Source organism: Tachyglossus aculeatus, chromosome 21, assembly GCF_015852505.1.
Source record: "Tachyglossus aculeatus isolate mTacAcu1 chromosome 21, mTacAcu1.pri, whole genome shotgun sequence".
Classification (NCBI taxonomy): Eukaryota; Metazoa; Chordata; class Mammalia; order Monotremata; family Tachyglossidae; genus Tachyglossus; species Tachyglossus aculeatus.
Window position 1 is genome coordinate 33,909,896 of NC_052086.1, and position 25,471 is coordinate 33,935,366.

Sequence of the window (25,471 nt, forward strand, 5' to 3'; positions counted from 1 at the left end):
TTCTCTGTCGCCCCCTTCTAGACTGTGAGCCCACTGTTGGGTAGGGGCCGTCTCTATATGTTGCCAACTTGTACTTCCCAAGCGCTTAGTCCAGTGCTCTGCACACAGTAAGAGCTCAATAAATACGATTGATTGATTGATTGATTGATTGATTATTCTCCTGGGGGACAGCGCCCCCCTCCGCCCCGGCCCTGCAGGCGCACTCTCCGCTCGGACACAGCACCTTTATATATGTATATATGTTTGTACGTATTTAGTACTCTATTTATTTATTTGTACATATTTATTCTATTTATTTTATTTTGTTAATATGTTTTGTTTTGTTGTCCGTCTCCCCCTTCTAGACTGTGAGCACGCTGTTGGGTAGGGACCGTCTCTCTATGTTGCCAACTTGGACTTCCCAAGTGCTTAGTACAGTGCTCTGCACACAGTAAGCGCTCAATAAATACGATTGAATGAATGAATGAATGAATGAATTTGTACGTATTTATTACTCTATTTTATTTGTACATATTTATTCTAATTATTTTATTTTGTTAATATGTTTTGTTGTGTGTCTCCCCCTTCTAGACTGTGAGCCCGCTGTTGGGTAAGGACCGTCTCTATATGTTGCCAACTTGGACTCCCCAAGCGCTTAGCCCAGTGCTCTGCACACAGTAAGCGCTCAATAAATTCAATTGAATGAATGAATGACGGATGGATGGACAGCTTGTACTTCCCAAGCACCTAGTAAGTGCTCAATAAATACGATTGAATGAATGAATAAAAAGTAAATACGATTGAATGAATGAATGACGGATGGACGGACAGCTTGTACTTCCCAAGCGCTTAGTCCAGTGCTCTGCACACAGTAAGCGCTCAATAAATCCGATTGAATGAATGAATGAATGAATGAGTGAATGAAAAGTAAATACGATTGAATGAATGAATGAATGACGGACGGACGGACAGCTTACACTTCCCAAGCGCTTAGTCCAGTGCTCTGCACACAGTAAGCGCTCAATAAATACGATTGAATGAATAAATGAATGAATGAATGAATGAATGAAAAGTAAATACGGTTGAATGAATGAATGACGGACGGACAGTTTATACTTCCCAAGCGCTTAGTCCAGTGCTCTGCACACAGTAAGCGCTCAATGAATACGATTGAATGAATGAATGGATGAAAAGTAAATACGATTGAATGAATGAATGACGGCCGGCCGGACAACTTGTAGTTCCCAAGCGCTTAGTCCAGTGCTCTGCACACAGTAAGCGCTCAATGAATACGATTGAATGAATGAATGGATGAAAAGTAAATACGATTGAATGAATGAATGACGGCCGGCCGGACAACTTGTAGTTCCCAAGCGCTTAGTCCAGTGCTCTGCACACAGTAAGCGCTCAATGAATACGATTGAATGAATGAATGAATGAATGGATGAAAAGTAAATACTGTTGAATGAATGAATGACGGCCGGCCGGACAACTTGTAGTTCCCAAGCGCTTAGTCCAGTGCTCTGCACACAGTAAGCGCTCAATAAATACGATTGAATGAATGAATGAATGAATGAATGAGTGAATGAATGAATGAATGACGGCCGGCCGGACAACTTGTAGTCCCCAAGCGCTTAGTCCAGTGCTCTGCACACAGTAAGCGCTCAATAAATACGATTGAATGAATGAATGAATGAATGAATGAATGAATGAATGAATGACGGCCGGCCGGACAACTTGTAGTTCCCAAGCGCTTAGTCCAGTGCTCTGCACACAGTAAGCGCTCAATAAATACGATTGAATGAATGAATGAATGAATGAATGAGTGAATGAATGAATGAATGACGGCCGGCCGGACAACTTGTAGTTCCCAAGCGCTTAGTCCAGTGCTCTGCACACAGTAAGCGCTCAATAAATACGATTGAATGAATGAATGAATGAATGAATGAATGAATGAATGAATGACGGCCGGCCGGACAACTTGTAGTTCCCAAGCGCTTAGTCCAGTGCTCTGCACACAGTAAGCGCTCAATAAATACGATTGAATGAATGAATGAATGAATGAATGAATGAGTGAATGAATGAATGAATGACGGCCGGCCGGACAACTTGTAGTTCCCAAGCGCTTAGTCCAGTGCTCTGCACACAGTAAGCGCTCAATAAATACGATTGAATGAATGAATGAATGAATGAATGAGTGAATGAATGAATGAATGACGGCCGGCCGGACAACTTGTAGTCCCCAAGCGCTTAGTGCAGTGCTCTGCACACAGTAAGCGCTCAATAAATACGATGGAATGAGTGAATGAATGAATGAATGAACGGAAGGAGGGCGGGGCCCCGCCCCTCTCCTCCCCTCCCCGCTGGGCCCCGCCCCTCGCTGACGTCACGTCGTCCGGTCCCGCCCCCTGCCCGCCCGGCCACGCCCCCCGGGCCCCGCGGGGGGGGAGGGCTTGAAACGTCCGGGGGGGCGGGGGCTCCCCCTCTCATTAGCATAGCCACGCCCCCTCCGCCCGCCGCGGGCCCCGCACTGGGGCTGTCGGCGGAGCGGAGAGAGGAGCGGAGGAGAGGAGCGGACGGAGGAGCGGAGAGGAGAGGAGGGGAGGAGAGGACAGGAGAGAGGAGGAGAGGACAGGAGAGGAGCGGAGAGAGGAGGAGAGGACAGGAGAGGAGCGGAGAGAGGAGGAGAGGACAGGAGAGGAGCGGAGAGAGGACAGGAGAGAGGAGGAGAGGACAGGAGAGGAGCGGAGAGAGGAGGAGAGGACAGGAGAGGAGCGGAGAGAGGAGGAGAGGACAGGAGAGGAGCGGAGAGAGGACAGGAGAGGAGCGGAGAGAGGAGGAGAGGACAGGAGAGGAGCGGAGAGAGGAGGAGAGGACAGGAGAGGAGCGGAGAGAGGAGGATAGGACAGGAGAGGAGCGGAGAGAGAGGAGGAGAGGACAGGAGAGGAGCGGAGAGAGGAGGAGAGGACAGGAGAGGAGCGGAGAGAGGGAGCCCCCGCCGCCCAACGGGGAGCTGCGCCGGCCGGGGGAGCTGAGAGCGCCCGACCCGGGGACCCCCGCACCGCCCGGGACCCGACCGGACCTCCTTGCTCCGCACCGTCCGGGACCGGACCGGACCGGACCGTCCAGAACCGGACCGGACCTCCCCGCCCCGTCCCGCCCCGTCCAGGACCGGACCGAACCTCCCCGCAGCGACCAGAACCGGACCGGACCTCCCCGCCCCGTCCAGGACCGGACCGGACCGCCCCGCACCGGCCCAGACCGTCCAGAACCGGACCGGACGGGACCTCCCCGCCCCGCACCGTCCCGCACCGGACCGGACCTCCCCGCACCGTCCAGGACCGGACCGGACCTCCCCGTTCCGCACCCTCCAGGACCGGGCCGGACCGGACCGGACCGGACCGTCCGGCGGCGTCGGCGGGGGCCGCGGGGCGGGGGGGATGTGAGCCCCGGAGCCCGCCCGGGCCCTCCCCCCGCCCCCCGCCCCCCGCCCCCGGACCGGCTGCGCCCCGATGGGGATGGGGCCCGCGCCCCGGCCCCCGGTGATGCCGGTGGTGATGCCCCCGGTGATGCCCGCGGTGGTGATGCCCGCGGTGGTGTTGGCGTTGAGCCTGTGGCTGTCGGGGCAGGGGACCGGCGCCGCCCCCGCCCCCGCCGACCTGACCCTCGGAGTGGTGAGTGCGAGGACCCCCGGGGAAGGGGACCCAGCCGCCCCCCCCCCCCCAGCCCATCATTTTATTTCTTTATTTTGACGCTATTGACGCCTGCCTACTTGTCTTATCGTCCGTCTCCCCCCTTCTAGACAGGGAACCGTTTGTGGGCAGGAATTGTGTCTATTGCTGTATGGTACTTCCCAAGCGCTTAGCACAGTGCTCTGCCTACAGTAAGCGTTCAATAAATACGATTGAATGGATGGATGGATGGATGGCTGGATGAGGCGGACTAGCCGCCCCCGCCGACTTGAGCCTGTACTTCCCAAGCGCTTAGTACAGTGCTCTGCGTACAGTAAGCGTTCAATAAATACGATTGAATGGATGGATGGATGGATGAGGCGGACTAGCCGCCCCCGCCGACCTGAGCCTCGGAGTGGTGAGTGCGGGGACCCCCGGGGAAGGGGACCCAGCCGCCCCCGCCCCCCCCCCAGCCCATCATTTTATTTCTTTATTTTGACGCTACTGACGCCTGCCTACTTGTCTTATCGTCCGTCTCCCCCCTTCTAGACAGGGAACCCTTTGCGGGCAGGAATTGCGTCTCTTTACTGCTGTATGGTACTCCCCAAGCGCTTAGCACAGTGCTCTGCCTACAGTAAGCGTTCAATAAATACGATTGAATGGATGGATGGATGGATGAGGCGGACTAGCCGCCCCCGCCGACCTGAGCCTGTACTTCCCAAGCGCTTAGCACAGTGCTCTGCCTACAGTAAGCGTTCAATAAATACGATTGAATGGATGGATGGATGGATGGATGGATGAGGCGGACTAGCCGCCCCCGCCGACTTGAGCCTGTACTTCCCAAGCGCTTAGTACAGTGCTCTGCGTACAGTAAGCGTTCAATAAATACGATTGAATGGATGGATGGATGGATGAGGCGGACTAGCCGCCCCCGCCGACCTGAGCCTCGGAGTGGTGAGTGCGAGGACCCCCGGAGAAGGGGACCCAGCCGCCCTCCCCCCAGCCGATCATTTTATTTCTTTATTTTGACGCTACTGACGCCTGCCTACTTGTCTTATCGTCCATCTCCCCCCTTCTAGACAGGGAACCCTTTGCGGGCAGGAATTGTGTCTCTTTACTGCTGTATGGTACTCCCCAAGCGCTTAGTACAGTGCTCTGCGTACAGTAAGCGTTCAAAAAATACGCCTGAATGCATGGATGGATGGATGAGGCGGACCGGCCCTTCCTGAGCCTTGCGGGTTTCCAGCCCGGCTAAGGAGAAGGATAACGACGCTATCTGTTAAGCGCTTACTGTGCGCCAGGCGCTGTACTAAGCGCCGGGGTGGAGACAAGCGAATCGATTTGCTGCATTGTACTTTCCAAGCGCTTAGTACGGTGCGCTGCACACAGTAGGCGCTCAATAAATTCGATTGAATGGATGGGTGAATGAATGGCACAATTCCTGTCCCACGTGGGGCTCACGGTCTCAATCCTCATTGTACCGACGAGGGAACTGAGGCACTGAGAAGTGAAGTGACTCGCCCAAGGCCACACAGCAGGAAAGCGGTGGAGCCGAGATTAATAATAATAATAATAATTGTGGTACTTGTTTGGGGCTTACTGTATGCCAGGGACTGTACTAAGCACTAGGGTAGATAATACAATCATTAGGTTGGACACAGTCCCTGTCCCACGTAGGGCTCACAGTCTTGGTACCGGGATTAGAACCCAGGACCGGGATCTGCCCACTTCTGCGTGCTATAGGGCAGGAGCGGGGGGTCAGAAGAGACAAAGTGGTGGGGGGCAGTGCGGGGGGAAAGTTTGCTGCCGGCTGCGGCCTTTGGGCCAGGCCGAGAATCAACAGGGCCTAGTGACAAGAGCCCAGCCTTGAGACTCAGAAGTAGCGGGTTCTAATCCCGACTCCCCCACTTGTCAGCTGTGTGGTTTTAGGCAGGTCACTTCACTTCTCTGGACCTCACTGACCTCTTCTGGAAAACGGGGATGGAGACTGTGAGCCCCACGTGGGACAGCCTGATTACCCTGTAATAATAATAAAGGTAGTTGTTAAGTGCTTACTATGTGTGAAACACTGTTCTGAACCCTGGGGGTGATACAAGGTGATCAGGTTGTCCAGGTGATCCAGGAGGCTTTCCCAGACTGAGCCCCCACCTTACCTCCTTCCCCTCCCCACAGCACCTGTAAATATGTTTGTACATATTTATTACTCTATTTTACTTGTACATACTTATTCTATTTATTTTGATGATGGCATTTATTAAGCGCTTACTATGTGCAGGGCACTGTTCTAAGCGCTGGGGAGGTTACAAGGTGATCAAGCTGTCCCACGGGGGGCTCACAGTCTTAATCCCCATTTTACAGATGAGGGAACCGAGGCACAGAGAAGTGACGTGACTTGCCCAAAATCATCATCATCAACATCATCAATCGTATTTATTGAGCGCTTACTATGTGCAGAGCACTGTACTAAGCGCTTGGGAAGTACAAATTGGCAACATATAGAGACGGTCCCTACCCAACAGTGGGCTCACAGTCTAAAAGGGGGAGACAGAGAACAAAACCAAACATACTAACAAAATAAAATAAATAGGATAGATATGTACAAGTAAAATCACACAGCTGTCGACAGTTGGCAGAGTCGGGATTGGAACCCATGACCTCTAACTCCAAAGCCCGGGCTCTTTCCACTAAGGCATGCTGTTCCTCTCTTTTATTTTGTTTTATGTTTAGTTTTGTTGTCTGTCTCCCGCTTGTAGACTGTGAGCCCGCCGTTGGGTAGGGACCGTCTCTATCTGTTGCCAACTTGGACTTCCCAAGCGCTTAGTCCAGTGCTCAGCACGCAATAAGCGCTCAATAAATAGGATGATTGAATGAATGGATGCTCCCCGCGGTCCAACATCCACCCGGGGCGGCCCAGAAGGGCGAAGGGGAGAAAGGCCCCCGAGGCCTCGCCCAGGGGGCTGCAGGGTGGCGTTATTCCCGCGGGCCTTGGGTTGATCCCCGACCTTTTAGACTGTGAGCCCACTATCGGGTAGGGACTGTCTCTATGTGATGCCAATTTGTACTTCCCAAGCGCTTAGTACAGTGCTCTGCACATAGTAAGCGCTCAATAAATACGATTGATTGATTGATTGACCTGGGTGGTCACCACCAATCGTATTTATTGAGCGCTTACTATGTGCAGAGCACTGTACTAAGCGCTTGGGAAGTACAAACTGGCAACATATAGAGACTGTCCCTACGCAACAGTGGGCTCACAGTCTAAGAGGGGGAGACAGAGAACAAAACCAAATAAACTAACAAAATAAAATAAATAGAATAGCTATGTACAAGTAAATAAATAAATAAATAAATGGATCGTATTTATTGAGCGCTTACTGTGGCCGTCGGGCCGGAGTGGAGGACCCCTCCGCTGCCTCCCGCCCGCCGGTGTGCGCTCCCAGGACCGACGTCTTTCCCCTCCTTCCCTCCGAAATCCGGCCCCCGGCCTGCCGCCGCCCTCTGAGATGTAGTGGGCTTTAGGGTGAAGAGCGCGGACGTGGGTTCTAATCCCCCCTCCGCCACTTGGCTGCTGGGTGACCTCGGGCGAGCCACTTCACTTCTCTGTGCCTCGGTTCCCTCATCTGGAAAATGGGGATGAAGACTGTGAGCCCCACGTGGGACAACCTGTTTGCCTTCTACCTACCCCGGCGCTTAGAACAGTGCTTGGCACATAGTAAGAGCTTAACAAATACCATTATTATGACTGTTTTTAATAATAATAATAATAATAATGATGGCATTTATGAGCGCTTACTATGTGCCAAGCCCCAGCGCTTGGCACATAGTAAGAGCTTAACAAATACCATTATTATTACTGTTATTAATAATAATAATAATAATAATAATGACATTTATTGAGCGCTTACTATGTGCCAAGCCCCAGCGCTTAGAACAATGCTTGGCACATAGTAAGAGCTTAACAAATACCATTATTATGACTGTTATTATTAATAATAATAATAATAATGATGGCATTTATTGAGCGCTTACTATGTGCCAAGCCCCAGCACTTAGAACAATGCTTGGCACATAGTAAGAGCTTAACAAATACCATTATTATTACTGTTATTAATAATAATAATAATGATGATGGCATTTATTGAGCGCTTACCATGTGCCAAGCCCCAGCACTTAGAACAATGCTTGGCACATAGTAAGCGCTTAACAAATACCATTATTATTACTGTTATTAATAATAATAATAATAATAATAATGGCATTTATTGAGCGCTTACTATGTGCCAAGCCCCAGCGCTTAGAAGAATGCTTGGCACATAGTAAGCGCTTAACAAATACCATTATTATTACTGTTATACTGTTATATAGTATAATAATATACAGTATATAGTATATATACAGTATATAGTATATACAGTGTATAGTAATAATATACAGTTATATATTATTACTGTTATTATTAATAATAATGGCATTTATTGAGCGCTTACTATGTGCAAAGCACTGTTTCTAAGCGCTAGGGAGGTTACAAGGTGATCAGGTTGTCCCACAGGGGGCTCACAGTCTTAATCCCCATTTTCCAGATGAGGTAACTGAGGCCCAGAGAAGTGAAGTGACTTGCCCAAAGTCACACAGCTGACAATTGGCAGAGCAGGGATTTGAACCCTCTGACTCCAAAGCCACTGAGCCACGCTGCTTCTCTATTATTAGCACTTATTAGTAGTAGCAGTAGCATGCAGTCAACTTCGGAAAAGATTTGCCTGCCTGAGGCCCGTGCTCGGTTTTATGGAAGGGCTGATGTCTCCGGGAAGCCACCGACAAATTTGGGTGTCTCCCCATCCATCCATCCATCCATCCATCCATCCATCCATCCATCCATCCATCCATCCATCCATCCCGCCCTCCCATGTCTCAGCTGGCTCGCATCCTTTTACAAGCTCTTGCTTGCTGCATTAAGGGAAATCTAAAGCAGTTGTTTTGAGTCGTTTGGGGGGGCGTGGGGGCCGGAGGGAGAGGCCCAGTGGAAGATTTTGCACGCAAGTCCGGAGGGAACCGGGCCCGGGGTTGGTCTTCTTGAACCTTTCTTTTAGACTGTGAGCCCACTGTTGGGTAGGGACTGTCTCTATATGTTGCCAACTTGGACTTCCCAAGCACTTAGTACAGTGCTCTGCACACAGTAAGCGCTCAATAAATGCGATTGATTGATTGATTGATTCCCTCACTGCCTAGTCGTTTGGCTCTTGGATCCACCACTTTGTTCCTCTGGTAGGGATGGGGAGAGGTCCGGTATCCATCCTCTAATGACGCCACATTTGGAAAGTGCTCCTCCGTTGAAACCTGGCTGCTAATGCTGCTACTGCTGGGAGGGAAGGAAACGTGCTGGGCGCGGATTCAGGGGAATCCCTTCCTCGGAGTGCAGCCGCCCTCTAAGGAAGGATCCTTTTCTGCCCACAGACGAGGAGGGGGAAAGTAATAGCTTGAAGGAAAGCAGCTTTTATTGTCGCGAGTGCCCTTCGTGTGTATTAACGTTGTCAGGGTGCAATGAGCATCTTCAAGCGGGTCCTTTCCAATGACTCCTCACCAGCAGCAGAAAGGAAACTAGTCTCCAGCAGCCTCGGCTCCGTATCCTACCGGGGGACAGGACTCATAGAGCACTTTCACTTAGAGGGTTAAATCCATCACCTCTGCAGTCACTTCTGTGTTGCCAACTTGTACTTCCCAAGCGCTTAGTACAGTGCTCTGCACACAGTAAGCGCTCAATAAATGCGATTGACTGATTGATTGATTGATTCTGTCCCCTCTACGTCCCTGGGAGCTAAGTAGGGGAAGGAGACCGAAGGATCTAGCCCCCAATTTCCAGGGGGAGAAACTGAGGTACAGGGAGGCAAAGCGGTTTGACCACCCAGAGAATCAGAGCAAGGAACCCCGGGATTCCAGCTTGGGGTCTTGCCCTAAATTGTCGTTACTCCCCAGATCGCGAAACAGCGGATGCCACAGTGCTCTGCACATAGTAAGCGCTCAGTAAATACGATTGATGATGACCACACCCAAATCTGTCTTCAGTTTCCGGGCCCTGAATTTCAGGGGCGTTATCAATAGAAGCCCGGCTTGGAAAGTGATGCTTTAATGCTCGGCACCTGACGAGGTTCATAAAATCCCACTTGGGCACATTTTTTGTGACTAGATCCCAATCCGCCCGTCTGTGTCTTCACAGCACAGGACTAATCTTGCTCACAGCGCCGCACTCGGGTCCCCAGCTGGGCGTGACAGAGCTGCCCGGGAAGGGACCGCAACCTGGATAATAATGATGGTATCTGTTAATAATAATAATGATGGCATTTGTTAAGCGCTTATTATGCGCGAAGCACTGTTCTAAGCTCTGGGGAGATACAAGGCGATCAGGTTGGCCCACGTGGGGCTCACAGTCTTAATCCCCATTTTACAAATGAGGGAACTGAGGCTCAGAGAAGTGAAGTGACTTGCCCAAAGTCACACAGCTGACCAGTGGCAGAGCCGGGATTAGAACCCATGACCTCTGACTCCCAAGCTCGTGCTCTTTCCACGGAGCCACGCTGCTCGCATTTGCTGTGTACCAACTGCTAGTCTAAGCGCTGGGATAGTCATAAGGTCATCAGGTTGTCCCACGTGGGGCTCATAGTCTCCGTCCCCAGTGAGTCTCTGGCTCAGTGGAAAAAGCACGGGCTTTGAAGTCAGAGGTCATGGGTTCAAATCCCGGCTCAACCACTTGTCAGCTGTGTGACTTTGGGCAAGTCACTTCAGTTCTCTGAGCCTCAGTTACCTCATCTGTAAGATGGGGATGAAGACTGTGAGCCCCCCGTGGGACAACCTGATCACCTTGTAACCTCCCCAGCGCTTAGAACAGTGCTTTGCACATAGTAAGCACTTAATAAATGCCATTATCATCATCATCACTAAACCACGCTGCTTCTTCCCCGCCCCACCCAGCTCCCCTATAAAGCTGTAGTCGCTGAGCAAGAATTCGAAGGGAGGGGGCTTTTCCCTCCCTCCCCAGGCCCTCCTCCCCTGTGTCACCGTCCCCGGGTGAGAGCAGCCCACTCCCCACCCTGTGTGAGAGGGACTGGGCTTGGGGAAAGTTTTGCGGGCCTGCTGGGGCTCCCGGGGACCGGTCCAGGATGGATTCAGGCCATTTGCAGCCGGGAACAGCCACTAAAACCCATCCAGGTCCCCGGGTTGATGGGAGGGAGCCCCAGTGCCATTCCACCGCCCCCCGCAATTCCTCTCCCCTCCCTGACAGCGTCCCAGCTACAGCAGGAGGACTCTTTTCTGAACTCGCCAAGTCTCATCCCTCTTGGCCACAGTCGCCCTTCACCCTCCCCCTCCCTTCCTCCCACTCCCCAGGGAGAGGCCGCATCTCTCAACTACTCATTGGTGGAGACAAACCCCCCCATCCTGCTCCCCACCAGCATCACTGTCGGAGGAAAAAACAAGGGAAAACTTCCCGCACTCTGGTTTTTGGTCCTCTGAAGGCCCAAGACCTCAAGTCTTTCTCTCCGGGTCACCACCACCTTCCATGCCCCACACCCCGACTGTCTCAGCCTGAGAGCAAAGGAGCTCCCTGGGAACTGCCAGGAACTTGTCACATTTGAGCTTCCCTGCTTCGCTGAAAGAGTGGCTCCCAGCCCCTTGGGAAATGATGTGTGTGGAGGGGCCGGGGTGATGCCCGGTGCGAGGGAGATGGGGCAAGGCAAGGGGCAAGGCAGCTTTCTAGGGCCGAGATGGAGTCAGGGGCCACACTGGAGCTGCCTTCAGAAGCCACACAAAGTCCATGAATTCGCCTTCACAAAAAGTAGTTGCTGGGCCTTAGGCAACAGGAGCACTATGGATGGATTCAATCCAGAATTAAATCAGCGCTGTCTGGGATGGCTGCTGTCTTTTCAGTCTTTTTTTTTTTTTTAGATAGAATAAAAAACCTCAAGGAACAGTACTGTAAGTTTTGTTCTTGTGCCAGGCTTCCGTGCGGGTTCAGGGCCAGGTGAATGACTGGTTCGTAGTAGTTTAATGAAATGACTCCTGACGGAATTTTCTCTTGGTGATGGTTCTGAGGCAGGAAAGCAGGCTGGGTGGCCAGTGACTGCTTCTGTGGAGAGTTTAGGATCTGTGTGTTGGGGATGGGGGGCTCCCCAAAGATTCAGGAGGACTTCTGCAATCTGCTTAACTCTTGCTGAAGTGTCTGAGGGATTTTGGCTCTGTGCTTCCTTACAGTCTGGGATTAGGCACAAAAGAAAATTTGGTTCTCTTCTGGACCTGTACATACTTTGCCCTGGTCGCAGCCAATCCTAGGGTATCAGATCATTCAGTGGCATTCAGTGAGCACTTTCTGTATGCAGAGCACTGTATTAAGCTCTTGGGAGAGTAAAATAATAGTGACAATGGTGTTTGTTAAGCACTTACTATGTGCCGAGCACAGTCCTAAGCCCCTGGGTAGATACAAGGTGATTAGGTTGTCCCACGTGGGGTTCACAGTCTTCATCCCCATTTTACAGATGAGGTAACAGACACAGAGAAGTTAAGTGGTTTGCCCAAGGTCACACAGCAGACAAGTGGCAGAACCGGAATTAGAACCCATGTCCTCTGACTCTCAAACCCGTACTCTTTCCACTAAGCCACACTGCATCATACAACATAGTCGGCAGATACGTTCCCTGCCCACGGATAGCTGACAGTCTGGAGAAGGGAGGCCCTCCCATACTGTGCATCAGCATCATCATAATAATAACAATAATAATTGGCATTTGTTAAGCGCTTACTATGTGCAAAGCACTGTTCTAAGCGCTGGGGAGGATACAGGGTGATCAGGTTGTCCCATGTGGGGCTCACAGTCTTAATCCCCATTTTACAGATGAGGTAACTGAGGCCCAGAGAAGTTAAGTGACTGGCCCAAAGTCACACAGCTGACAATTGGCAGAGCTGGGATCATCAGTGGTATTTTATTGAGCGCTTACTGTGTGCAGAGCACTGCCCTAAGTTCTTGGGAGAGCACAATAGAGTTGGTAGATGCATGCCTGGCCCACCCAGTAGTTCTCCCAGATGTGGGGATCCTGGTCCTCCATCCCTGATTTCCCAAACGGTCATCTGATTTCTCGGCCAGAGAATTTAGAGATTTGACGTTGAATTAAAAAAAAAAATTAACCCTAACCAAATCCTGGATTTAGCACAGATGTGAGGGGGCGTAGAGAGGAAGGAAGAGTTAAACCCAGCAGGATGTTTCCTCGTGACCCCCTTCTCCCCAATTCAGTTCTCCCAAAATGTACGTCATGGCACTGTTTGCTGTGCATTTGGGTCACAGGGTAGGTGGGGAATAGGGTTAGCATTTGAGGGCAACTTCTGCATGTTCTCAGCAATAAGCCTCATCACCCGAGTACCAAAACTCCTCATGATCGGCTTCCAGAGAAGAAGCGTGGCTCAGTGGAAAGAGCCCAGGCTTTGGAGTCAGAGGTCATGGATTCAAATCCCGGCTCCACCAATTGTCAGCTGTGTGACTTTGGGCAAGTCACTTAACTTCTCTGAGCCTCAGTTACCTCATCTGTAAAATGGGGGTTAAGACTGTGAGCCCCCTGTGGGACAACCTGATCACCTTGTATCCTCCCCAGTGCTTAGAACAGTGCATTGCACATAGTAAGCACTTAATAAATGCCATCATTATTATTATTATTATTCCAGGCTCTCCGTCACCTGGTCCCTACCTTCAAAGCCTCATTACTCTCTCCCTGCCTTCAAAGACTTACTGAAAGCACATCTCCTCCAAGAGGCCTTCCCTCACTAAGTCCTCATTCCTCTTCTCCAACTCCCTTCTGCCTTGCCCTGGCACTTGGATTTGTTCCCTTTATTCACCCCTCCCTCAGTCCCTCAGCATTTATGTACATATCCTTGCCCTCCCTCCGCACATCCGCCCAGCTCGCTCTCTTCCTCCCTTCAAAGTCCTACTGAGAGCTCACCTCCTCCAGGAGGCCTTCCCAAACTGAGCCCCCTCCTTCCTCTCCACCTCCCCATCCCCCCCACCCTACCTCCTTCCCCTCCCCACAGCGCCTGTATATATGTTTGTACAGATTTATTACTCTATTTATTTTACTTGTCCATATTTACTATTCTATTTATTTTATTTTGTTAATATGTTTTGTTCTGTTGTCTGTCTCCCCCTTCTAGACTGTGAGCCCCGCTGTTGGGTAGGGGCCATCTCTATATGTTGCCAACTTGTACTTCCCAAGCGCTTAGTACAGTGTTCTGCACACAGTAAGTGCTCAGAAATTACGATTGAATGAATGAATGAATATCCATAATTTTTCTGTAGTCCGTCTGTCTCCCCCTCTAGATGCGGGGACAGCAGTATGGTTCAGTGGCGTAACCCCAGGCTTTGGAGTCAGAGGTCATGGGTTCTAATCCTGGCTCCTCTATTTGTCAGCTGTGTGACTTTGGGCTAATCACTTAACTTCTCTGTGCCTCAGTTACCTCATCTGTAAAACAGGGATTAAGACTGTGAGTCCCACCACATTACTTGGTATCCCCTCCCAGTGCTTAGAACAGTGCTTGGCACAGAGTGGAGTTTAACAAATGCCATCATTACAATTAGCCTCCAAGCTTGTTGTGGACAGGGAACATGTCTACCAACTCTGTTATATGGTACTCTTCCAAGCACTTAGTGCTCCAAACACGGTAAGCCCTCAAAAGATACGATTGATTGGTACCACGGAACCCATCTGCTTTCTTTTCCTGCTGTTCCCCAACTTGCTGTCTTAGTTTCTCCCGAGCCAACCTTCTAGCTGTATCTCTCTCTCCTCACTCCCATCTATAGTCTCTCGCTCACACTGTTCCCTCAACTTGGAACCCCCACCCTTCTCACATCAGACAGCCCATAGCTCTCCCCACATTCAAATCCCTCTGCAAAATCCCACCTCCTCCAACAAGATTTCCTGGAGTAATTTACCAGCATGCTGAACCGTATCATCCCTTCTCCCATTTTAGCAATTGAGAATTTATTTACACCCTCCGTAGCACTCTTGTATATCTGTCTGCCTGATTAATTCATTTTCACTTCTCCAACTGTAAATATTTTCGTCTCCCCGACTGGTGCAGTCTCCTCTTGAACAGGGAGCGTGACCCTTTGTTACTCTGTAGTTCCCAAGCACCTAGTACCGTGCACCACATTACAGCCAGGAAAATTAAACGGAGTCGTTTTTAATGAGCCAACCTCAATAACATCATAACAACAATGACTGTGATATTTGTTTAGTGCCTACTATAAACCAAGAACTGTGCCAAGTGCTGGAGTATATAAAAAGTCAGCAGATTGGACACAGTCCCTGTCCTATATGGGGCTCACTGTCTCGGGGGGGAGGGTAGATATTTCATCCTCATTTTACAGATAAGAAAACTGAGGCCCGGAGAAGAAATTTGCCCAAGCTCACACAGCAGGCAAGTGGTAGAACCTGGATTAGAACCCAGGTCCTCCGACTCTCATACCCTGCCATATCCCTGGGAGAAGCCTGAAATCCGATTACATTCTCCTCTCCCATCCCCAGCATGAATGCACAGATTTGTTTGGTTATTTAGGAAAGCCGACAGAGCTCTGGAGTTCATAATGAGAAGAGTGGCACTCAGAGGCAGGGATTGGATCTGGTTTGAATTTTTTGTCTGTGAGGTTGAGTGGCAGTGATATTGTTCTGCTCTTTAAAGCCCTGAGAATTCTATTGAATTCTGACAATATTGATCTTGCAGGCTTGTGAAAGCAATCTCAAGGGTGTCAGGGGTAGTGTGGAGAGATGATGGACAACCCCAGTATGGGAGCATCTTGTCAAAACGCACCTCAGGTGACGTCTCCCTTTGTGTAATAGTCAAGCATTTAGACAGCATCCTGTGGAAAGAGTGTTTGATTATTCTTCCAGTCATTTGGGAGTAATAGACACCTACCCTTGCCCTCCATGCGTGTACATGTGTGCACACACACACACACACACACGCACAAACTCACACTTCCCTCCCCCAGCTCCTTCTGTTTGCAAGCTCTGGACAGCAAACCCTAGATAGCCTCAGCTGCATTATTCATGGAGGCCCAGGGGTCAGACCTTCTCCATCTCCTGCTGAAAAAGCCAGAGTTGGGGTTAATCAGTCATATTTATTGAGCGCTTAGTGTGTGCAGAGTCTGTATTTAGTGTGCACCGTACTAAGCATCTGCGAGGGACCCTATCCTGACCTCTGAGTTATTTGATAGCCAGTGGCACCTGGTAAAACTAGCAGAGGAGAAATCCTGGGCTTTATTCCCCTTTAATAATTGAGGTGTTTACTATGAAAGTGTTTACTATGTGTTAAGCACTGTACTAAGTGCTGAGGTAGATTGCATGATAGTCACGTTGCACATTGTCCCTGTCCATTAGTGGGCTTATGGTCTACATAGGCAGGCGAACAGGTATTTCCATTTTACAGATGAAGAAACAGAGGCCAAGAGAAGTGAGGCGACTTGCCCAAATCACACAGCAGACAATTGGCAGAGCTGGGCTGAGAGCCCAGGTCCTCCGACTCCCAGTCCCTTGCTCCTGTCTGGTTTGTTCTGGCAGCTTGTAACCACCCCGGCGCTTAGTACAGTTCCTGGCACACAGTAACTGCTTAACAAATACCACAATTTTAATTATTATTATTATTATTATTATTATTATTATTATCTTGGATTATAGACCAAGCCCAGCGGGGCCGGTCCTGGAGCTGGTGGGTTCAGGGGCGGGAGGGGAGGGATTGGAGGGCAGGGTGTCAGCTACAGGCAGAGTGCCCAGGGGCCTGAAATGGGAGCTGTCCAACCAGTTCATTCATTCATTCAATCGTATTTATTGAGCGCTTACTGTGTGCAGAGCACTGTACTAAGTGCTTGGGAAGTACAAGTTGGCAACATATAGAGACGGTCCCTCCCCAACAGTGGGCTCACAGTCTAGAAGGGGGAGACAGACAACAAAACAAAACATATTTACAAAATAAAATCAATAAGATAAATATGTACAAATAAAATAAATAGAGTAATAAATACCTACAAACATATATACATATATACAGGTGCCAAGGCGAGGGGGAGGAGGTAAGGTGGGGGGATGGGGAGGGGGAGAAGAAGTAGGGGGCTCAGTCTGGGAATCTTGCCAAGTTGATCTTGCCGTTTCGTTGGCTCTCCATGAGGCTCTGCAGAGCAAAGCCCTAATGATGCACTTTGTCATAGTTAGGAGCTGAGATTCCAGACAGCCAGGAGAGCAGAGGGCAGGGTTCGAATCCCATCCACCCAGAGCAGTTCAGAACCAGCATCGTAGCTGATTTTGATGGAGCACCACTGTGGGCAGAGCCCTGGGTTGGGCCTTTACCGCGGAAGGAGGAGACAGTCCCTGCCTCCTGGAGTTTCCCTGGGTGAGGAAACAGGCTTGTGTCTAACACATCAACAACAAACAAAAAAAACGAAGAACAGAAAACAAGTGCATATGCAGTAGAGAAGCAGTTTGGCCTCGTGGAAAGAGCTCGGGGCTGGGAGTCAGAGGACCTGGGTTCTAATCCTGACTCCACCGCTTGTCTTCTATGTGACCTTGGGCAAGTCATTTCACTTTGGTGTGCCTCAATTACCTCATCTGTAAAATGGGGATTAAATCCTCATCCCTCCAATTTAGCCTGAGCCCCATGTGAGACTTGAATATTAGACATGATCCCAGCCCTCAGGGAGTTTACAATCTCCCTCTCCTCCCCCACTGTTGGGTAGGGACTGTCTCTATATGTTGCTAACTTGTACTTCCCAAGCGCTTAGTACAGTGCTCTGCATACAGTAAGTGCTCAATAAATATGATTGATTGATTGATTGATTCTAGGCCTGCTGCCCTTCCCTCCCTCCTCCACGCTCTTTTCTTTGGGCATTGAGGACCCCCACCAAATTCTTGAGGGGCTCACTCTGGGACCCACCTCCCTGACTCACCCCCCAAGGGCCCCTCCCCAGTTCCTGGTAAACATAGGGCATTGGGCCCTGCCCAGCGGGACCATCCCTGGACACCCACAAGTGATTCCCCTCAGCTTCCCCATCCCTGGGCTCCTGGACTCAATTCGCAGGCTGGAGCTCAGCTCTCCCTTGGATTTATCAACCAATGATTTTATTATTATTACTGCTACTAGTAGTAGTATTAGTAGTAATAATAATTTATTGCTATTGTTGGTAATAATAATAATTGTGGTATTTGTTAAGTGCTTACTATATACCAGGCACTGCACTAAGTGCTGGGTAGATACAAGGTACTTATATTGGACACTGACCCTGTCCCACCCTGTCCCACCTAGGGCTCACAGCCTTAATCCCCATTTTACAGGTGAGGAAACTGAGGCACAGAGGAGTGAAGTGACTTTCCCAGTGTCAGCAGACAGGTGGCAGAACCGGGATTAGAACCCAGGTCCTTCTGACTCCCAGGTCTGTGAGCTCTTACCATGTGCATCATCATCATCATCAATCGTATTTATTGAGTGCTTACTATGTGCAGAGCACTGTACTTAGTTCTTGGTGCCTGCCTTCAAGGAGTTTACTTCTAGTTCTGAACCTGCAGAAGGTGATATTAATTCATTCATTCAACCATATTTATTGAGCGCTAACTGTGCGCAGAACACTGTACTAAGCACTTGGGAGAGTACATGTAACAATAACATCAATCGTATTTATTGAGCACTTACTGTGTGCAGAGCACTGTACTAAGCGCTTATAATAACAGACACATTCCCTGACTATAATGAGCTTACAGTTTAGAGAGGACTGTAAACTTGTTTTCTGCCCATCCTGGGGCTACAGGCCCAGACAGGGGTAGGGCTCAGCTTCTCTGTTCTCTGGGAGCTGTTTTAAATCCCCAATCTCCCACGACGTTACTTGGGTTATTCCCCTCTCCCTGGATTGTAAAGCAAACCAACACTCCCGCCTGCCCCGGAGAAACCCAGCGGGATTGGTGTGAGAAATATTAAAGCTGACAAGAACAGGATCATAATCAAGAGTCTTGAAAGTATGAAAGTTATTCCAGCAGGTTGATTGTTTTTAAACTGCCTGTCCTTAGTGTCACCGCAGACAAAACCACTGAAGAGATTTGCGGGTGATCTTATCTCGATTGTTTTAAGAACGTTATCTCAGCGCTGGGGAGATCTTTAATGTGTGGCTCTGTATTTGTCTAGTGGATGACCCTGGCGACTGAGGCAGGCGGCAGAGGTACACAGAACACTGTGTGAGAGGGTGTCAAAAGCCGTCCTGTCTTCTCCTCCTGCTAGATGTATACCTTCTTAGTGTTATGGCGTCTGGGTTGTTCTTTTGGGGGTGGATTTTTTTTTTTTTTTACATTTTAAAACAAATCCTGAGAGTGTAAATCTCTTCCTTGGAGTTCTGCCACAGTATTCATCTACATCATGTAAATTCAGCTTCTTCCACCCCTCCTTTCTACCAGGTTGAGTAAGGAAGCTAAGTGGCACATTACTTAAACTGGAGAAACTTTGGCCTGAGTGTTGATGAGCTGAGAAAGCTAAACGGAAGGTGTCACATTTCCTTGGAGCAATAGAGAGAACTGTATTTCTTTCCCTCCCTTCCATCCCCACTCAGTTTTCACTCATTCATTCATTCATTCATTCAATTGTATTTATTGAGCGCTTACTGTGTGCAGAGCACTGTACTAAGTGCTTGGAATGTGCAATTCAGCAATAGAGACAATCCCTGTCTACAATAGTATTTTGAGGTCACTGTTGTCATTGAATGGAATGGTCTCATAACCGCTCATAGAGAGTACTGGTATGGGAGTTGGAAGCCACCTGTCTGTTGTGACCTTGGGCAAGGCACTTCACTTCTCTGTGCCTCAATTATCTCACCTGTAAAATGGGGATGAAGATTGTGAGTCCCATGTGAGGCAAGGACTGTGCCCAACCTGATTATCTCGTATCTACCCAAGCGCTTAGTATAGTGCCTGGCACATAGTAAGTTCATAAAAAATATCATAAAAACACACACTCACTAGGTGGAATGCATCGAACTAAACACTTGAGAAAGTACCCAGAAACAATACATTTCTTGTGCACTGTGAGATTACCCTCCTACTCTGGACTCCTGATTTTGTTCTGGAAGAAACATGAAAGATTTAAGATTTAACAGGAAAGATTTCCCACTCCCAGCCCCAGAGCACTTGCATATATATTTGTAATGTATTTATGTTAATATCTGCCTCTCTCTAGACAGTAAGCTTGATGTGGGCAGGGAATGTGTTTATTATTATATTGTACTCTCCGAAGCACTTAGTGCTTTGCACACAGTATGCACTCAATAAATATAATGAATGAATGAATGAAAGCTGGGGTGAATAGAAGAAAAGAGCCCAAGCTTTGGATTTTTATCTTTGTGGAAATTCCCCATTTCCCCAGAAAATTTTGCCAGAGCCCAGATGAGTCTTATTTACAGCTGTTCAGCTGTCTTCTTCCCGATAGCAAAAAGCATCATGTGCAAAGTTTCTAGGATTCAGGGCAGAATCGACCACCCTGTTCCACCCACTACACAGTGTATGGGCTTAAGGAAACTTCAACAGGGCACTGAAAACACTGTTTTCAGTCCTCCGAGCAAAGCCTTTTCCTCCCATTTCTTTGACTATATCCAAAAGTAGAATCACTTTCAGTGTCCTCCCTTGTCCTTTGACCTTGGCCACCTTCCTCTCTCCTACCTTTCAGAAGGTCAAAGCACTCATCATTAATTATGCACCTGAATTAGGTCTGCCCAACTTGGACTCGGATCTGGATGGCACAGTCAATCAGTAGCATTTATTAAGTGCTTATTGTGTGCAGAGCCCTTGTGGAAGTATTCTCCCTCCCTTCAGGCTCGGGTCTCCTCCTGCCTTCAGGACATCTCCATCTGGATGTCTTCCCTTCATCTAAAACTCAGTATGTCCAAGACTGAACTCCTTATCTTCCCTCCCAAACCCTGCCCTCTCCCTGACTTTCCCATCACTGTAGACGGCACTACCATCCTTCCCGTCTCACAAGCCCGCAACCTTGGTGTCATCCTCGACTCTGCTCTCACGTTCACCCCTCACATCCAATCCGTCACCAAAACCTGCCAGTCTCACCTCCACAACATTGCCAAAATCCGCCCTTTCCTCTCCATCCAAACCACTACCTTGCTGGTTCAATCTCTCATCCTATCCCAACTGGATTACTGCATCAACCTCCTCTCTATCTCCCATCCTCCTGTCTCTCCCCACTTCAGTCTGTACTTCATGCTACTGCCCACATCATCTTTGTGCAGAAACACTATGGGCATGTTACTCCCCTCCTCAAAAATCTCCAGTGGCTGCCAGTCAACCTATGCATCAAGCAAAAACTCCTCACCCTCGGCTTCAAGGCTGTCCATCCCCTCGCCCCCTCCTACCTCACCTCCCTTCTCTTCTTCTCCAACCCAGCCTGCACCCTCTGCTCCTCTGCCACTAATCTCCTCACCGTTAGGCCTCGTTCTCGCCTGTCCCGCCGTCGACCCCCGGCCCACATTATCCCCCGGGCCTGGAATGCCCTCCCTCCGCCCATCCACTAAACTTGCTCTCTTCCTCCCTTCAAAGCCTTACTGAGAGCTCACCTCCTCCAGGAGGCCTTCCCAGACTGAGCCCCCTTTATCCTCTCCTCCTTCCCATCCCCCCCCACCTCCTTCCCCTCCCCACAGCACCTGTATATATGTTTGTACAGATTTATTACTCTATTTATTTTACTTGTGCATATTTACTATTCTATTTACTTTGTTAATGATGTGCATCTAGCTTTATTTCTATTTATTCTGATGACACCTGTCCACATGTTTTGTTTTGTTCATTCATTTGTTCATTCATTCAATTGTATTTATTGAGCACTTACTGTGTGCAGAGCACTGTACTAAGCACTTGGGAAGTACAAGTTGGCAACATATAGAGACGGTCCCTACCCAACAGTGGGCTCACAGTCTAGAAGGGGGAGACAGACAACAAAACAAAGTATATTAACAAAATAAAATAAATAGAATAGCAAATATGTACAAGTAAAATAAATAGAGTAATAAATCTGTACAAACATATATACAGGTGCTGTGGGGAGGGGAAGGAGGTAGGGTGGGGGAGATGGGGAAGGGGAAGAAGGGGAGAGGAAGGAGGTGGCTCAGTCTGGGAAGGCCTCCTGGAGGAGGTGAGCTCTCAGTAGGGCTTTGAAGGGAGGAAGAGAGCTTGCCTGGCTCCCCCTTCTGTCTGTTGTCTGTCTCCCCCTTCTAGACTGTGAGCCCGTTGTTGGGTAGGGGCCGTCTCTATATGTTGCCAACATGCACTTCCCAAGCTGTTAGTACAGAGCTCTGCACACAGTAAGCGCTCAATAAATACAATTGATTGAATGAATGAATGAAAGAGAGCAAGTAGACAAAGAGCTTTCAATCTAGCGGAGGAGCTTATAAGTCAATTTTGGTTCTTCAGCCTTTTTCTTGGCCTTGCTGGTTCTTCAGCCTAAGTCTTCCCTTGAAACGATGCAACTTTTATATCATCTGACTGGGCCAGATCTAAACAGCATTAAGTGAATTACATGATTAAGCAATTATCTGGCTAATTTGATTGCAGTAGGCAGCCAAGCAAGCTAAATCTGGCCCCCCAATTCACTTTTGGGTCCAAATGATCTAGATTTGTTTGCCCACAGGGATAATTGAGTCATTTCCACTTCATTTTGAGCTGTTAGGACGTGATCTGATCGAGTTTGCCTAAGTAGCTGCTTCAGCGAGTTAGAAGCCACATCTCCTCAGGTCAGTGCCGTTGTTTTAAAGGCTCTTCTCCTGTGAAAACCTTCATTTCTCACAAGGAGAAACCAGGTTGGATAACCTCAACTGGGGCAAGGAAGGTGTCTACCAACTCTGCTGTATTCTCCCAAATGCTTAGTACAGTGCTCTGCACAGAGTAAACACTCCGGAAATATCGCTGCTGCTGCTGATGATGATACCAGGCAGGCGAGGGAAACAGTTTCCAGTGAAGATGCCACTAGCCCCAAATCTGAGGGCCTTCCAAGAACCCTGCCACCAACATGCCCCCAGCCTGACCACCAGATCCGCTCTGTCCCACCACCCTATAGCCATCGTAAAGACTGTGGAGTCTGTAATTTATTTATTTATAATAATGTCTGTCTCCCCCTCTAGAACGTAAGCTTTTTGTGGGCAGGGAATGTGTCTGTTATATCGTACTGTCCCAAGTGCTTAATACGGTGCTCCGTACACAAGCGTTCAATAAATATGACTGACTCATTGACCGGAGATTAGGGGGATTCATTCATTCAATCATATTTATTGAGCACATACTGTGTGCAGAGCACTGCACTAAGTGCTTGGTAGAGTAAAATAAAATGAACAGACACATTCCTTGGCCACAACAAGCTTACAGTCTAGAGGGGGATTCAGAGCAGGTCCCAGGCTCCAGGCTGGTGGCAGAATGGAGCAACCAGCAATTGGCAGACTCCTGGCCCATTAAGCAGCAAGCAGCAGGATCCACTTCCCGGCCAAAAAAGCCATGGCTAGAAGGCCTCAACAAGACAGGTAGCGGCCGATATGGCTGAACTGCCATCAGCCATCCGATGCACGACTTCCCACTCTTCACTATGTTGAACTTGTAGCTGAAAGCATTCTGTACTGGCAGAAACATAGATTTTAGGCAGAGCAAAATTCCACTTGTTTTAGTAATAATAATATGGTGCTTGTTTGGCCTTTACTAGGTGCCAAACACCGTACTAAGCAAAGGAATAGATACCGTACAAAGCATAGCAGACCCAATCCCTGTCCCACAGTCTCAAAGGACAGAGAGAAAAGGTATCATATCCCCAATTTTACAGATGAGGAAACTGAGGCACACAGAAGTAAAGTGACCTGTCCACGGTCACACCCAGCAGGCAAGTGACTGAGCGTGGATTAGGTCCCAGGTCTCCTGATCCCCAATCAATCAATCAATCGTATTTATTGAGCGCCCAGGCCTGCGCTATTTCCACTGGGCCACGTTTCATCTCTCAAAGCGCATTTGCTGGGATTTTTGTGTCATGCAGAGCTACTGCCCACATCCAGACTAGGAGAGAATTGGCTGTATCCAAGCAGGAAGAATCTCTGACCTGCCTCCTGCCCTTAGCCGCCATTTGACGATGACAATTTGGGCATCTTGGCCCCTGGGCCATGTGAACTGGTCATCCCAGACTCAATCAATCAGTGGCATATATTGAGCCCTTATTGTGTGCAGTACACTGTACTCAGAGCTTGGAAGAGGACCACAGAGATGGTAGGCATGTTCTCTGCCCGCGAGGAGCTTACGATCTAGTACAGTGGACAGAAAGAGCCCGTCAATATTTACTGAGCACCTTCTCTGTGCAGTGCACTTGTTTAAGTGTTTGGGCTAGTACGGACAAGTTGGTTGGCACCATCCCGACCCACAGTGAGCTTTGTTCAGGAACAGCTCCGGCAGGAGGGATTTGATGGGAGCAAATTGAACAAATGATTAGGCTGTGGGTTGCTCTGCCTCTGTGGATGCTAGCAACAGCAGGTTCTCTGCCCTGATAAAAGAGAGCTCTGAGAAGCGGGATTGGGTTCACAGGCGAAAACTAAATTCTGATGACCCTTGTGTTGGTGATCAGAAGGGGTTGCGGAAATGTGGAGCTTCCACTGACAGGACTTCTGACTGTAGATTCGTGGGACCCAAGTGGGCTAGAAAGCAATTTGTTACACTTTTCCGAGGCTCATATGTGATACACGCAGACCGGGAAGGGATACAGGCGTTCACCTCATGTGGACTGCCCCATTGAAAAGCTCTTTGGGCCAAGCGAGGGAGGTTGCTGACCCTGAATTGCACTAGGATGGAAAGGAAGAGGTTTGTTGTGGCCCCAGCCACTTTCTAGTGGAGAGCTTGGACTTCAGGACTCTGTCAGTCAATCGACCCTATTTATTGAGTGCTTTGTGTGCCCTGTGAGCACTGTACTAAGTGCTTGGAGAAGCAAGTGTGGAGAAGTGCTAGGAGAAGCAGCGTGGCCCAGTGGAAAGAGCCCCAGCTTGGAGTCAGAGGTCATGGGTTCAAATCCCGGCTCTGCCAACTGTCAGCTGTGTGACTTTGGGCAAGTCACCTAACTTCTCTCGGCCTCAGTTCCCTCTACTGTAAAATGGGGATTAAAACTGTGAGCCCCCCGTGGGACAACCTGATTACCTTGCAACCTCCCCAGCGCTTAGACCAGTGCTTTGCACATAGTAAGTGATTAACAAATACCATCATTATTATGACTAAGCACTTGGGAGAGTACAATATAACCGAGTTGGTAGACACGGCCCCTGTCCACAAGGTTCTTACATTCAATCCTCTTTTCCTGATCCTCCTTTTCAGTATTCCGTGGCCATCTAAAGATTTCGGGAGGTTAGCTTCCAAAGCATCCAGGACATGCCAAAAAGTCCTGCTGAGTCATTTTCGGAAAGAGTTGTCCGGAATTTTCAGACCGGATGAGCCTTCAGTGGGCCCATTAGTCTACACCCTTGCTTGGAGGCCTGACGTTGTCTGTCCCGTCTTCAAAACAGTCTTCCAAGAAAGAAGTGCTTAGGGTAGATGAGAGACAGGACGGGCACTAAGGAGCTGCCACCACACTTTTTATTTTCATTTAAAAATTGCATTTAAACTTAATTTTTCACAGTACCCCTTCCGGGGAACCAGCCAGATGGATGTGGATGGGAATCCCAACGGGACTAGAAGCAACGTGGACTGTTTCGGCTGTTGGCAGGATTCCCGAGAGGCAGCGAAGCTTCCTTATGGGACGGGGGGCCTTTG

At 49.2% G+C, this 25,471-nt stretch overlaps 1 protein-coding gene across 1 annotated transcript in view; it reads left to right on the top strand.

Moving 5' to 3' along the window:
- The first annotated feature begins 3,556 nt into the window (after nt 1-3,556).
- The window catches only part of MMP17 (matrix metallopeptidase 17), a 136,865-nt gene continuing 114,950 nt past the window's right edge, over nt 3,557-25,471 (top strand). The window contains exon 1 of the mRNA XM_038762966.1: nt 3,557-3,653. Within this exon, the coding sequence (XP_038618894.1) occupies nt 3,564-3,653 (90 nt within the window). The 5' untranslated portion in view covers nt 3,557-3,563. The remainder of the gene's footprint in view (nt 3,654-25,471) is intronic.